The sequence below is a fragment of the Oncorhynchus tshawytscha genome, linkage group LG04, assembly GCF_018296145.1.
Source record: "Oncorhynchus tshawytscha isolate Ot180627B linkage group LG04, Otsh_v2.0, whole genome shotgun sequence".
NCBI lineage: Eukaryota > Metazoa > Chordata > Actinopteri > Salmoniformes > Salmonidae > Oncorhynchus > Oncorhynchus tshawytscha.
The window spans coordinates 75,132,279-75,146,926 of NC_056432.1; the positions used below are offsets into that span (position 1 = coordinate 75,132,279).

Genomic DNA, 14,648 nt, shown 5'->3' on the forward strand with positions numbered 1-14,648 from the left:
AACTAGGTCTATTCTTGTGAATTCCGTCAATGCTTTTAGTGGAACATTGACCCACTTTTAAGAGTTTGATAATGTCAAAATATGATTTGTCTTATTGCTCTGCTATTACATTTCCCCTTTGGGATCTGCTAAATAATCAACCGGTATACCTTAGACTATGGCTGGAATCTCATGAAACCTGCTGAAATTATATTATTATTTTGCTAAAAAATGCTCATTTTGATTAAAGTGAATATTAGATCTGTTTTGTTACACCTCAAAAAAACATGATTTAATGAATCTGATTAGACTTACTGGAATAATGCTTTTTTCTGCAGCTCAGGTTTGCAGACAAAACCGCAAGCTTAATCAGACAAACATATGGCCAAAGAAAAATGATTTCTCGGTCTGTATAAGTGGTTATTATTGATTTAGTGTCACGGTTTTCTTCCTGGGAAGGAGAGGAGGACCAAAATGCAGCGTGGTTATTTATAAACATCTTTAATGAAAGATGAAACCGTGAACACTATACAAAATAAGAAACCGTGGAAAAACCGAAACAGTCCTAAGTGGTGCAAAACACAGGGACAGGAACCATCACCCACAAGATACCTAAAGAATATGGCTGCCTAAATATGGTTCCCAATCAGAGACAACGATAAACACCTGCCTCTGATTGAGAACCACTCCAGGCAACCATAGACTTACCTAGAACACTCAACTGAACACAACCCCATAGACTACAAAACCCCTAGACAAAACAAAACACATAAATCACCCATGTCACACCCTGGCCTAACCAACATGATAAAGAAAACACAGAATACTAAAGCCAGGGTGTGACATTTAGTGAAGCAAACAATGAACTGTTTTAAGTGGAATGAAGAAAGGTTTTTAAATCAGAGCTATGGCGGGGCCTGTCTCTTGTTTAATTGAACAAGCTCTTGACCTACATGTGGTAGCAGTTATAGTGCACAGCTACACTCACAGCACAGCATACGCACACACACACACACACACACACGCATGCACACACACACACACACACGCACACACACACACACACACACACACACACAAACACACACACACACACACACACACACAAACACACACGCATTCACAGTTACAGCAGTAGATCATGTACACAGTATATTGGATACAACGAACTCACACTAAATGAAATATACAGTATAGGCTAATGGATACAGCATACTCACACCTATATATTATGTAAGGACACAACATACCCCTTTATTATAGATACATTATATTAAATATAAATACATACAGTACATATTTTCAAAGACTTGATCTTTAAGCAGGGGGGCGTACTTTGCACTTGGGCACTATTCCTTGGTAATTGGTTCCATTACCAGGCAAGCTAAAACAAACACACTTCAACCATTGTAAAGTATTAGACACTTGTATTTTACCCAGTTCAGATATGGCTACAGCTACAGCTAATGCTGCTGCTGTTGTTATTACTTGTTATTTTGTCATTGCTAGTTATTTTGCTATTGCTAGTTATTTTGCTTTTGCTAGTTATTTTGCTTTTGCTAGTTATTTTGCTATTGTTTATTCTATTGCTATTGCTAATTCTGTTTCTAGTTATATTGTCATTGCTACATTTATTTCTATTGGTAACTAAAATGTATTTAGCAATTGCTAGAGCCTAATCTATTTTTATTTCTACAGCTACGACTATACTGTACATGCATGAATACAGCTACAGCTACTTACAGCTACAGCTATTGCTACTAACACTGCTATTGTTAGTGTTAGTGTTACAGCTGCCATTACTGTATTGAGATGCTAATTTGGGCTCCCAAGGGCATTCTCTAACCAGGTCAGCCTTGCTTAAAATATTTATATGAGTTTTGTATGGTAGTGTACTGTAGCCTCTTTCTACTACTACTGCTACCACTGTTGGCTGCGGATGGTTTCTCCTGGGAGAGGCAGAGAAAGGCAGACCCTGGTCCTGGCACACTGTGCCACATTCTATAAGCGTCTATATATAAAAGATGCCAATAAAGTGGCATTAAAAAGGAAAGCAGGAGAGGGAGTTGTGTTGTTATGTTAATTGTTGTGATAGGGTCCTACTAACTCTAGGCCTAGATTGCTGTTCAAATCTCAGTTGACTGGCTCTGTGGCTCTGCCCTGGCTCCAGATCTGCAGTAGTCAGAAACTAACTAGCCATAGGACAGTCAGGCAAATGCTAGATGGGCTAATCCATCTATAGCCAAGTTGGCCGGTCTAAATTGGGTTTTTATGCACATAATTATTAATATTTGGCTAATAATGGGGGCCTCAAGGTAAAAATTGTCTGGTATGTTTGGATTTCTGGTCCCAGTCTGTCCCTGGCAGCAGACGTTCCAGTGGTTTAGGCTGTGGGAGGGATTATCAACAGAGATTCTGAGCTAACGTGGAGCGTCTTCCTCCCTCCTTGAGAATGGCTGGAGTCCCTCTCACTCCCTTCCTTGAAAAACGGCTGTATAGCTTTGACTCTGTCTTTCTCTCTCACTGGAAATGGCTGAGGCTTTGAGTCCGTCTCCCTGCCTCTGTCTGCCACAGCCACAACACAAGAGGAAGCAACCCAAATGCAATTGGACTCCTTTAGTGATGGTGTTACATGATGCAGAGAGTTTGAGTGCTGCAGCCTATGGGATACCACGGATTCTGGGCAGGCCCCACTTGAATTTCTAGTAGCTACAGATTTATGGACATAGCCACTACTTCTACCATGTACGACCACGCCACAGATCCTACAAGCATTCAGACTGACAGGGCGTACTAGACTACTGTCCATAACTAGCACTGGCATAACACAGTTTCTCTGGACCCCCTACAAGATCGGAGTTGCCCCCCCCTCCATTTTCTCATGTTAAACCAAACATTTCACAAAGCTATGCATGGTGTCGCATGGTATCGCAATGCTGCCATTTTTAGACTGCTGGCTGGTGGAAATAATGTAATTACTTGTTCAGTAATTAAAGTTGGAAATTCTAACATTTCAGATTATAAGATAAATGTTTGATGCCACAGCATACTAATCAGCTACCAATATAACTATCCTGTATATGCTACTTGAACCTGCAGGACATGAGCCGTCCTCACGCTTTCTCCCAGCTTGGATAGAAAGTAGTTGTGCGTAAAACCAGCCTATTATTGCCAAATAATACAGTCAATTACCCTTCCTTATGCAGTGTACTGTCTATCGCTAAATACCATATTTAGCTGCTATTTATACAAAATATTTTATACAAATTACACATAAAATAACCTAACAATGAGGAAAAAATAAGTCGACTTGAGAATAAATCCAGCCACTATTTATTGGTGAACTTTTGTCTGGCTAATAGCCTACACCAATGGGCTGCAATATTCAAGGTAAATTAAATCAAATCAAATGAATTCCTACTTGAAACACTCCCCTGATCTCCTGAAGTCCTCCTTATTTGTGTGCAAATGTTTTTACCTGTAAGTCCAGGTAGTGGACTGTTTTGCATACTGAGTATTGCCAACCTAGACAGTCTTTCCTGAGACATTTTCCATTATTCTGCATTTCCATTGTGTTGCACACAATTTAAACTTAGTCTTGAATGATGCATGCCAAGATATACCAGAGATAAGGGACTGTTGATATTGAAACCCCACAACTCAAATGCAGGTTCACTAGTATGAATGAAAGCGAAAACCGCTTTTTTTGTTCAAGCCCTCAAGAACTGTTGTCTGCTAAAGACGATACTTTGTTTGCATCTGGCAATTTATTGACTGTCCAGTATCCAGATTACCTGTCCCCAGAGCTTCTTACGCAGTAAATCTCTTTTCGTAACGTGTTGAGGCCGGCAATTAAGGATAATGAGAGGCTCAATTAAAGCTGTTGCAGAACTGCTGTATTTGAAGCACCACTCCCCCTGCAGCTTACCTGATGTTGCTATGGCAATCATGCTGTTTTTACTATCCCTGTAACTGTTACTACTGCAGAGAGATTGTTTTCTAAGCTAAAACTCATAAAGACCTACTAAGAAGCATTAGGCTGTCGGTCTGAAGTGAGCTTTTGAACACCTGAGTAAGCTCCACTCATTACAATGGCACCATCGTAGCCTTGACCACAACATTTGCTCACCGATATTCCCTTCTACTTGCAGTCAGTTAAATGCTTTCTTTTCAAGGCCTGAGGCACTTTTTCAGTCACACTCCTGAAGCCCAAGAAACAAACACATAGCTTCCTAGTACATATGGAAATTAAAAAGTTGATGAATTAATTTTTGGAGGGTTACTGTCAAAATGACATTGATGACAGGTGCAATGGTCCCCAGAGCTTGTGGGACCTCCTGCCTTGTGGGGGAGGTCCCACAAGGTGGTGTCCGGTACGCCAGTGATAACTAATGCAATGGTGCACTGAATCTGTTTCATTGCTTTATCATGGTTTCTGTAATATCATTATTATGTTAAATGTCATCAGCGTGAGAATGTGTGATGAGTCATGAGATGACTCTCTTCTCTCCCTCTTTTCTTTCTCTTATTTTCTCTTCCTCACTCTCACTTCCCTCCTCTCCCTTTCTCTCCACTCGCTCCCTTCTCTCTCTTCCTCTACTATTCTCGTTCCCCCCTCTCACCCCTCTCGCTGTTACTTTTTCTAATTATTTGTGTGTTGGTATTGAGGCCCAGCCTCACAGACCCTGGTAGGAAGGGTCAGTAGGCCTACCTGGTTATATTGTCAGCCTGCAGAAGACTATTACGAAGTGTGGAATTGCACACTTCCCATCATGGACTCCCTCCAGCCAATTTTTAAACCAATCCAATGCCTTTAAATCTATGAATTGAATCTGGAATTGTGCGGGTGTGGGATGGAGAATTTGGCCAAAACATAAGGCTCCTAATGGGAAGCGCTTCAGCACCTGATTATATTACTAGCCTGAAGACGGCTAGCTTCTGGTTATATTGTTAGCCTGAAGACGACTAGCTTCTGGTTATATTGTTAGCCTGAAGACGGCTAGCTTCTGGTTATATTGTTAGCCTGAAGACGACTAGCTTCTAGTTATATTGTTAGCCTGAAGACGGCTAGCTTCTGGTTATATTGTTAGCCTGAAGACGGCTAGCTTCTGGTTATATTGTTAGCCTGAAGACGGCTAGCTTCTGGTTATATTGTTAGCCTGCAGAAGGCTAGCTGCTGGTCATTATGTATTGTTACCAGGAAAGCTATCTTCTGGTTATATTGTTTGCCTGCAGAAGGCTAGCTGCTGGTCATACTGTATTGTTAGCCTGCAGAAGGCTAGCTGCTGGTCATTATGTATTGTTACCAGGAAAGCTATCTTCTGGTTATATTGTTTGCCTGCAGAAGGCTAGCTGCTAGTTATACTGTATTGTTAGCCTGCAGAGGGCTAGCTACTAGTTATACTGTATTGTTAGCCTTCAGAGGGCTAGCTACTAGTTATACTGTATTATTAGCCTGCATCAAAGCTAGCTGCTGGTCATACTGTATTGTTAGCCTGCAGAAGGCTAGCTGCCTGGCATACTGTATTGTTAGCTTTCAGAGGGCTAGCTGCTAATTATACTGTATTGTTAGCCTGCATCAAGGCTAGCTGCTGGTCATACTGTATTGTTAGCCTGCAGAAGGCTAGCTGCTGGTCATACTGTATTGTTAGCCTGCAGAAGGCTAGCTGCTGGTCATTATGTATTGTTACCAGGAAAGCTAGTTGGTGAGGGAGATAAAAGTCTCCAACTTCAGCGATTTTTGCAATTCGTTCCAGTCACAGGCAGCAGAGAACTGGAACAAAGGCGGCCAAATGAGGTGTTGGCTTTAGGGATGATCAGTGAGATACACCTGCTGGAGTGCGTGCTGCGGGTGGGTGTTGCCATCGTGACCAGTGAACTGAGATAAGGCGGAGCTTTACCTAGCATGGACTTGTAGATGACCTGGAGCCAGTGGGTCTGGCGACGAATACATAGCGAGGGCCAGCCGACTAGAGCATACAGGTCGCAGTGGTGGGTGGTATAAGGTGCTTTAGTGACAAAACGGATGGCACTGTGATAAACTGCATCCAGTTTGCTGAGTAGAGTGTTGGAAGCTATTTTGTAGATGACATCGCCAAAGTCGAGGATCGGTATGATAGTCAGTTTTACTAGGGTAAGTTTGGCAGCGTGAGTGAAGGAGGCTTTGTTGCGGAATAGAAAGCTGACTCTAGATTTGATTTTCGATTGGAGATGTTTGATATGAGTCTGGAAGGAGAGTTTACAGTCTAGCCAGACACCTAGGTACTTATAGATGTCCACATATTCAAGATCGGAACCATCCAGGGTGGTGATGCTAGTCAGGCGTGCGGGTGCAGGCAGCGAACAGTTGAAAAGCATGCATTTGGTTTTACTAGCGTTTAAGAGCAGTTGGAGGCCACGGAAGGAGTGTTGTATGGCATTGAAGCTCGTTTGGAGGTTAGATAGCACAGTGTCCAAGGACGGGCCGGAAGTATATAGAATGGTGTCGTCTGCGTAGAGGTGGATCAGGCAATCGCCCGCAGCAAGAGCAACATCATTGATATATACAGAGAAAAGAGTCGGCCCGAGAATTGAACCCTGTGGCACCCCCATAGAGACTGCCAGAGGACCGGACAGCATGCCCTCCGATTTGACACACTGAACTCTGTCTGCAAAGTAGTTGGTGAACCAGGCACGGCAGTCATCAGAAAAACCGAGGCTACTGAGTCTGCCGATAAGAATATGGTGATTGACAGAGTCGAAAGCCTTGGCAAGGTCGATGAAGACGGCTGCACAGTACTGTCTTTTATCGATGGCGGTTATGATATCGTTTAGTACCTTGAGCGTGGCTGAGGTGCACTCGTGACCGGCTCGGAAACCAGATTGCACAGCGGAGAAGGTACGGTGGGATTCGAGATGGTCAGTGACCTGTTTGTTGACTTGGCTTTCGAAGACCTTAGATAGGCAGGGCAGGATGGATATAGGTCTGTAACAGTTTGGGTCCAGGGTGTCTCCCCCTTTGAAGAGGGGGATGACTGCGGCAGCTTTCCAATCCTTGGGGATCTCAGACGATATGAAAGAGAGGTTGAACAGGCTGGTAATAGGGGTTGCGACAATGGCGGCGGATAGTTTCAGAAATAGAGGGTCCAGATTGTCACGCCCAGCTGATTTGTACGGGTCCAGGTTTTGTAGCTCTTTCAGAACATCTGCTATCTGGATTTGGGTAAAGGAGAACCTGGAGAAGCTTGGGCGAGTAGCTGCGGGGGGGCGGAGCTGTTGGCCGAGGTTGGAGTAGCCAGGCGGAAGGCATGGCCAGCCGTTGAGAAATGCTTGTTGAAGTTTTCGTTAATCATAGATTTATCGGTGGTGACCGTGTTATTTAACTGACAGAAAATGATTGGTGGTGGACAGCGGTACGCTAAACCAATGATAACTTTTATGTCTCTCCATAACCCTAAAGTAAACTGGGCCCTGACCAAAAGCAGTGCACTATATAGGAAATAGGGTGGCAATGGGATGCAACAATGTATCACTCTGTCAATGTTGCTGTAGGACTTAGCCCTAGTATATCACTGAGTGTTGTTTTTTATGCGTGGCAGTATTTGATCTTGATTATGCTGACACTTATCAGTGGCAGAACATTAGTGAAGTCATTACACTGCCCTGTAATGTGTAGCGCTATCTCTTTAAGGCTATAACATTATCAGCAACGGTTCAACACGTAGGACACTGTCCGGTGTAGCCCTGTGTATTGAAAGGAAGTTTGTAGTTTACTTTAGGGTTATAGAGAGACATAAAAGTTATTTTGGGTTAGCGTACAGCTGTCCACCGCCAATCATTTTCTGTCAGTTAAACATGCAGTGCACTGCATTATTAAAAACACTATAATCAAAACCATGTCTAACAGAATTTCAGAGATCACACCTGCTAAATAACTTACAGTATCAGTCCATGTATTAGTGTATTGTATTGTCATTCCTCCATATAGTACATGGTATATTGGTATGACGCTAGTTAATTCAGTACATTGTACATTGGTGTGACACCAGCTAATTCAGTATATCGTACATAGGTATTTCTATTGTACATTGTATGGGGCAGAAACTGGATTATTTCACTGTGTTACAGTGTGTCTATTCACAGTTACTATCCCTCCGGCACAAACTGACGGTCTCTGTCTGTATAAATTTGCTGGGAAAAACTGAAGTAAAAAATACTGTACTGAAACATCTCTATAGTACTGAAATATGTTTATCCCTATATACCACTTTAATTTAGCAGATGTTTTATCCAAAGGGATTTCCATTCCAGTGAGTGCATGTATTTTTATTATGCGTATGTGACCCCTGCAGGAATTTAACCTCCGACCTTGGCGTTGCTGCTAATGATGATAATAATAATAATAATAATAAATTGCATTTGTAGAGCGCTTTTCATATATAGACATAAATCACAAAGCTCTAGTAACTGAGCAACAGGACCACCACCAGATATGGCTGTATCTATGTACTGTAGTAAGAGACTGAACTGAACAACATCTATAGTACTGGATCATATAGTGCTACATGTAGTACTATATCTAGTACTCTATCTATTCTGTTAGGAACTGAACTCATGTTAGAGACTTAACTGAACCACATCTATAGTACTGGATCATATAGTGCTACATGTAGTACTATATCTAGTACTCTATCTATTCTGTTAGGAACTGAACTCATGTTAGAGACTTAACTGAACAACATCTACAGTACTGGTTCATATAGTGCTACATGTAGTACTATATCTAGTACTCTATCTATTCTGTTAGGAACTGAACTCATGCTAGAGACTGAACTGAACAACATCTATAGTACTGGATCATATAGTGCTATATGTAGTACTATATCTAGTATTCTATCTATTCTGTTAGAAACTGAACTCATGTTAGAGACTTAACTGAACCACATCTATAGTACTGGTTCTTATAGTGCTATATGTAGTACAATATCGGGTACTATATCTATTCTGGTCGGAACTGAACTCATGCTAGAGACCAAACTGAACAACATAGTATTGTATCTAGTTATGGCACTGTACACATTTATAATACTGAATGTATTTTGAGACAGAACCACATAGTATTGTATCTAGTTATGTTACTGCATACATGTATAATACTGTATGTATTTAGAGACATAAACACATAGTATTGTACCTAGTTATGGGACTTTATACATGTATAATACTGTATGTATTTAGAGACATAAACACATAGTACTGTATTATTGTATCTAAGTTCAGACTGTTTAAGAAGCTCCTGTCTAACTTCCTATGCTTCTTTCCTTCTTTCTCTTTTCAGAAAAACCTCCACCACACAACAAGGTTTAAAATCATTGTTGAATCAAATTCATGTAGACCCACATGATTTCCATCTTTCCATCTGTGTGTGTGTGTGTGTGTGTGTGTGTGTGTGCGTAGGTGCGTGTGTGTGACCATGTTATAGTTGCATTTGAAAGTGCTACATGTGCCTTGTGGACCTTTACTGTTGATTGTTTATGTTTCTCTATCCCTTCTTTTTCTGAATGATTTTGGTGGTAACGTCTTGTATTCACTACTGTGTGTGTGTGTATCTGTGTGTCTGTGTGCACGTGTGTGTATCGATTCTGTGTGTGCTTGCGTCCATTTCCAAATGTATGTTTGTTTTGTGTGTGTGTGTTTGTGTTTAGGTGGGGAAGGGATCAGAGAGGATGAAGTGTTATAAAACAAATTGTGGCCCTGAGCACCACGAACGACACATTCTATTGTCTTAGTGTTGAATACCAGCTCAGGAAATCACATTGAAATGGAATCATTTTCAACTTGCCCTGAGGGGGATCTCCATTCCCTGCCTCTGTGCTCTACTTAGCCTCCACACACACACACGCACACACACGCACACACATACACACACACACACTACTTCAACTCTCCTCCCTCTGTAGTTTATTTCTTTAATACTTCTGTCCTGATCTGACCTCCAGATGGACAGTACTTTTCCAAATTGGGCTTTTGTTTTCCGTTGTGTGTGTTTGCTGTGTGTGTGTGTTTGCTGTGTGTGTGTGTGTGTGTGTGTTTGTGTTGCCTCACCTCCTATTTGTGAATGGTTCCATGCCACAGTATGTTTAGCTGTGTGTTGTCGTACTTCTCTTCTCTCTGCAGCCTCTCAATGTGCTGGATCCCAAAGTACTGGGCCTACAGGCTGTCGGAGGGTGAGTGACTTCTGACTGTCCCAAATGGCACCCTATTTCCTATATAGTGTACTACTTTTGATTAGAGACCTACTAGCTCTGGTCAAAAGTAGTGTACTATATAGGGAATAGGGTACCATTTGGGACATTCGCATCGACTAAACATGGAAGGTTTCCCAAAGTCTGCGTAGCTAAAATAGTTATTTCTTTCCATAACCCATGCAGCCGTACAGCTGCAAGAGAGCAACTATATTCAAATCGGTGTTTGACAGTTAATCTTCTGTCCATGAACAAACTGAATTTGTAAATTAAAGCACTTCAATGTTCTATGAGAGGTGTGCATCTAGCGGGGTGTCCCAAATGCCACCCTATTCCATAGTGCACTACTTTTGACCAGAGCCATATGGGCCCTCGACAATACATTCTTAGATAAAAGTGCTATCTGAAGCCTAAAAGCCTTCATCAGCTGTCCCCATAGGAGAACTATTTGAAGAACCCTTTTTGGTTCCAGGTAGAAATATTTTGGGTTCCATGTCAAACTCTTTCCACAGAAAGGGTTTTACATGGAAAGGGTTCTACTTGGAACCAAAAAGGGTTCACCTATCGGGACAGCCGAATAACACTTTTGAAAGCCTTTTTTCTAAGAGTGTAGGGTGCCACTTGGGATGCTCACTATATTGTTAAAATAAATACAATTCTTCTTTAGCAGAACACCAACCCTTGGTCTGGGTCTGGGTCTGGGTCGGGTCTGGGTCTGGGTCTGGGTCGGGTCTGGGTCTGGGTCGGGGTCAGATCTGGGTCTGGGTCGGGTCTGGGTCTGGGTTGGGGTCAGATCTGGGTCAGGTCTGCTCTAGATGGGTAGGAATGTTTTGATTCTATTCCTCCTCCCTAACTTGTACATTTGTTCTTCAGATCATTCAGTTTATTCACCCGTCAACTTTTTCTCTCTGTCTCTCTCTCTCTGTCTCTCTGTCTCTCTCTCTGTCTCTCTGTCTCTCTCTCTCTCTCTGTCTCTCTGTCTCTCTGTCTCTCTCTGTCTCTCTGTCTCTCTGTCTCTCTGTCTCTCTCTCTGTCTCTCTCTTTCTCTCTATCTCTCTCTCTCTCTCTCTCTGTCTCTCTGTCTCTCTCTCTCTGTCTCTCTCTCTCTGTCTCTCTGTCTCTCTCTCTCTGTCTCTCTGTCTCTCTCTCTCTTTCTCTGTCTCTCGCTCTCTGTCTCTCTCTCTCTCTCTCTCTCTGTCTCTCTGTCTCTCTGTCTCTCTCTCTGTCTCTCTCTTTCTTCTCTCTCTCTCTGTCTCTCTGTCTCTCTCTCTCTCTCTCTCTGTCTCTCTCTCTCTGTCTCTCTGTCTCTCTCTCTCTGTCTCTCTGTCTCTCTCTCTCTTCTCTGTCTCTCGCTCTCTGTCTCTCTCTCTCTCTCTCTCTCTCTGTCTCTCTCTCTCTCTCTCTCTCTCTCTGTCTCTCTGTCTCTCTCTCTGTCTCTCTGTCTCTCTCTCTGTCTCTCTCTCTCTCTTTCTCTCTCTCTCTCTCTTGCTCTCTCTCTCTCTCTCCCTCTCATTCCATCATTGGCTGGCATACTACACACATAGTATGTGTGTTGATATACTGTGGGTCTGTGTGTTTGTTTGTTTGTGCTGCGTGCTTGCTCGCTTGACTGTGTGTGTGTTTCTCTCTCTCTATGTGTGTGTGTTGATGTATGAGTCATTGTTTCTGTGCTGAAGCAGACTGTTTAATGTCTCTGTGGGCAGCTGATTAACACATCGGAGCTTTGGGGGAGAGAGCTGTAATTTGGTCCTGAACCCTCAGGCCTTCCATCCCCACTCACAGACAGCCAATCCAAACATCACTCCACTTAGCCTATACTTAACTAGAGAGGCACTAGCAACTTATAGCAGTTATACAGTATTTACTTACCAGGAAGTCATTGGCTGTGTCCCAAAATCAAGACGGGTGCTCTAGATAGTTATTGTCAGGAGAAAACTATTGTTAAGCCTGTCACAAAATCTACAACACACTCTAGTAAGAGCTCTTTTTAGAGTCTTCCCCAGTCCCCCTTTCTCTCTCCACCCAGCCTCTCTCCCACAGCCCAGTCCTGACTCTGACATGGCCCAGCTTCTCTCTCTTTCCCCGAGCCTCTCCCCCAGTCTCTCTCCCCCAGTCTCTCTCCCCAGTCTCTCTCCCCCAGCCTCTCTCCCACCGTCGCTCTACACCCAGCCTCTCTCCTCCAGCCTTTCTTCCCCAGTCTCTCCCCCAGTCTCCCCCTCCCAGTACCCCCAGCCTCTCTCCCCAGTCTCTCTTCCCTGCCTCTCTCCATCCAGACTCTCTCCACCCAGCCTCTCTCCACCCAGTAACACTCCACCCAGTCTCTTTCCTCCCAGTCTCTCTACACCCAGTCTCTCTCCACCAAGTCTCTCTCCCCCAGCCTCTCTCCCCAGTCTCTCTCCACCCAGCCTCTCAGAAACATGGATGAACGTCTAATTCTGACGTGAGACTGTGAGAGTTAGTTGCACCACACACATGAATGCACACAGACAGACAAACATTAACAAGTATGTTTCAGCACAGGAACAGTGACTCCTACATTAACATATTACACACACACACACACACACACACACACACACACACACACACACACACACACACACACACACACACACACACACACACACACACACACACACACACACACACACACACACATGGTCATTGCTATTTAAAGCTGCTCTCGCCAGCTCACAGTAGTGTCCTGTCAGTTTTGACAAGTGTCTCCTCTCACTTGCTGAAGCTGTCTGCTACACTACCTTACCAGTCGAGAGAGAGAGAGAGAGAGAGAGAGAGAGAGAGAGAGAGAGAGAGACACACAGACAGACAGAGAGACACAGACAGACAGAATATCCCTAGCCTGGGCCCTCTGGTCAGGCAGGGTAGCAGGGAAACCTGTAGGGAGAGAAAGGAGCATGAGGTATGACTTGTGTGTTAGCCAGCCCTTGTAAATCACCATTCCCCTGTTTAGCCTGGTAATGCCCCCTCTACACGGCATTATTATGATATTAATAGGCCTTAAACCTGTCTGCTTCCAACAGAGCTGGCTGCATTCTTTATGGCATTGACAGCATGCCAGATTTACGCCGCAAGAGGACCTTACCTATTGTCCGAGACCTGGTGAGTTATCTGCCTCAATAAGGTTCTGTGTGAGTTATATTATGGCAGGTTGGTGGGTCTGTCTGACTGTTTCTACATTACAGAAACGACAGCACCAGCCAGACAAGCTGGGATTTTGTTGTTGTTCCCCTGCCTGCCATTGGAGTCTGCTGTGTTGTATGAGTATGAGTGTGTCCCAAAGGGCACACTATGCCCTACATAGTGCACTATTTTTGACGGGTCCCCTGTGGATCCTGGTCAAAAGTTGTGCACTGGAAAAGGAGTAGGGTGCCATTTGGAACTGATCGGATGTGAAATCTAACTGCTAGCCTGTTGTAATTCATCCTACAGTTAGTTAGTGGCGAAAGAGAGAGCAGTGTTATTGAACGCCAGCGTGATTCATCATATTGATGGGACGGTACGGTTTGCTTTGTGTGAACATATCGTGAGGCCCAGACAACTGAGGCCCATACTTTATTGCAATTTATGGAATATGAATTATGTGGTAGAGTAGTCTACAGTCTTACCAATGGCTTCATCCCAAATTGCATCCGATGCCCTTTATAGTGAACTATAAAGTAGTGCATCGTAAAGGGAATAGGGTGCCATTTGGGGGGGACATTGTGTTAGTGCAGTCTACCATGCTGGGATAGGGTTGGCACCAATTCCTTTCCAATTCACTCCCTATTTGTGTTCAATAAGGATTTTTCTAGTTTTGAATATCAGTGAATCACCTAAATTAAATGAATTGAAATGTAATGGATCCCAACCCTGGTAGTATGGTTTCTCAGTTAGTTCAGTTAGTAGGTAGTAATACTTGTCTAGTAGGGCAGTAAATAGTAGTTGTAGTTATAGATGTTGTTGCAGTAGTAGTAGCAGCAGCAGCAGCAGTAGTAGTAGTAGTAGTAGTAGTAGTAGTAGTACCAGCAGTAGTAGTAGTAGTATTAGTAGAAGTAGTAGTAGCAGCAGCAGCAGTAGTAGTAGTATCAGCAGTAGTAGCAGTAGTAGCAGTGTAGCAGTAGTAGTAATAGTAGTAGTGGTAGTTGTATTAGCAGTAATAGTAGTACTAGTAGCAGTGTAGCAGTAGTATCAGTAGTAGTAGTACTAGTAGACACAGCAGTAGTAGCAGTGTATTAGTAGCAGCAGCAGCAGTAGTAGTAGTAATAGTAGTAGTAGTAGTAGTAGCAGCAGCAGCAGCAGCAGCAGCGATATTAGAAATAGTAGTAGTAGTAGTAGGTAGTAGTAGTAGTAGTGGTAGTTGTAATAGCAGTAGTAGTAGTAGTAGCAGTAGTAGTAGTAGTAGTAGCAGTAGTAGCAGTGTATTAGTAGCAGTAGTAGTAATAGTGG

The 14,648-nt window shown here is 43.2% G+C and overlaps 1 protein-coding gene across 4 annotated transcripts in view; it reads left to right on the forward strand.

Moving 5' to 3' along the window:
• Positions 1 to 14,648, forward strand: part of LOC112237183 (protein unc-13 homolog C-like) — a 261,928-nt gene that overhangs the window by 30,361 nt on the left and 216,919 nt on the right. For all 4 annotated transcript variants that reach the window (XM_042321233.1, XM_042321234.1, XM_042321232.1 and 1 more), the window contains exons 3-5: positions 9,296 to 9,318; positions 10,135 to 10,184; positions 13,244 to 13,322. In XM_042321233.1, coding sequence (XP_042177167.1) covers positions 9,296 to 9,318; positions 10,135 to 10,184; positions 13,244 to 13,322 — 152 coding nt within the window. The remainder of the gene's footprint in view (positions 1 to 9,295; positions 9,319 to 10,134; positions 10,185 to 13,243; positions 13,323 to 14,648) is intronic.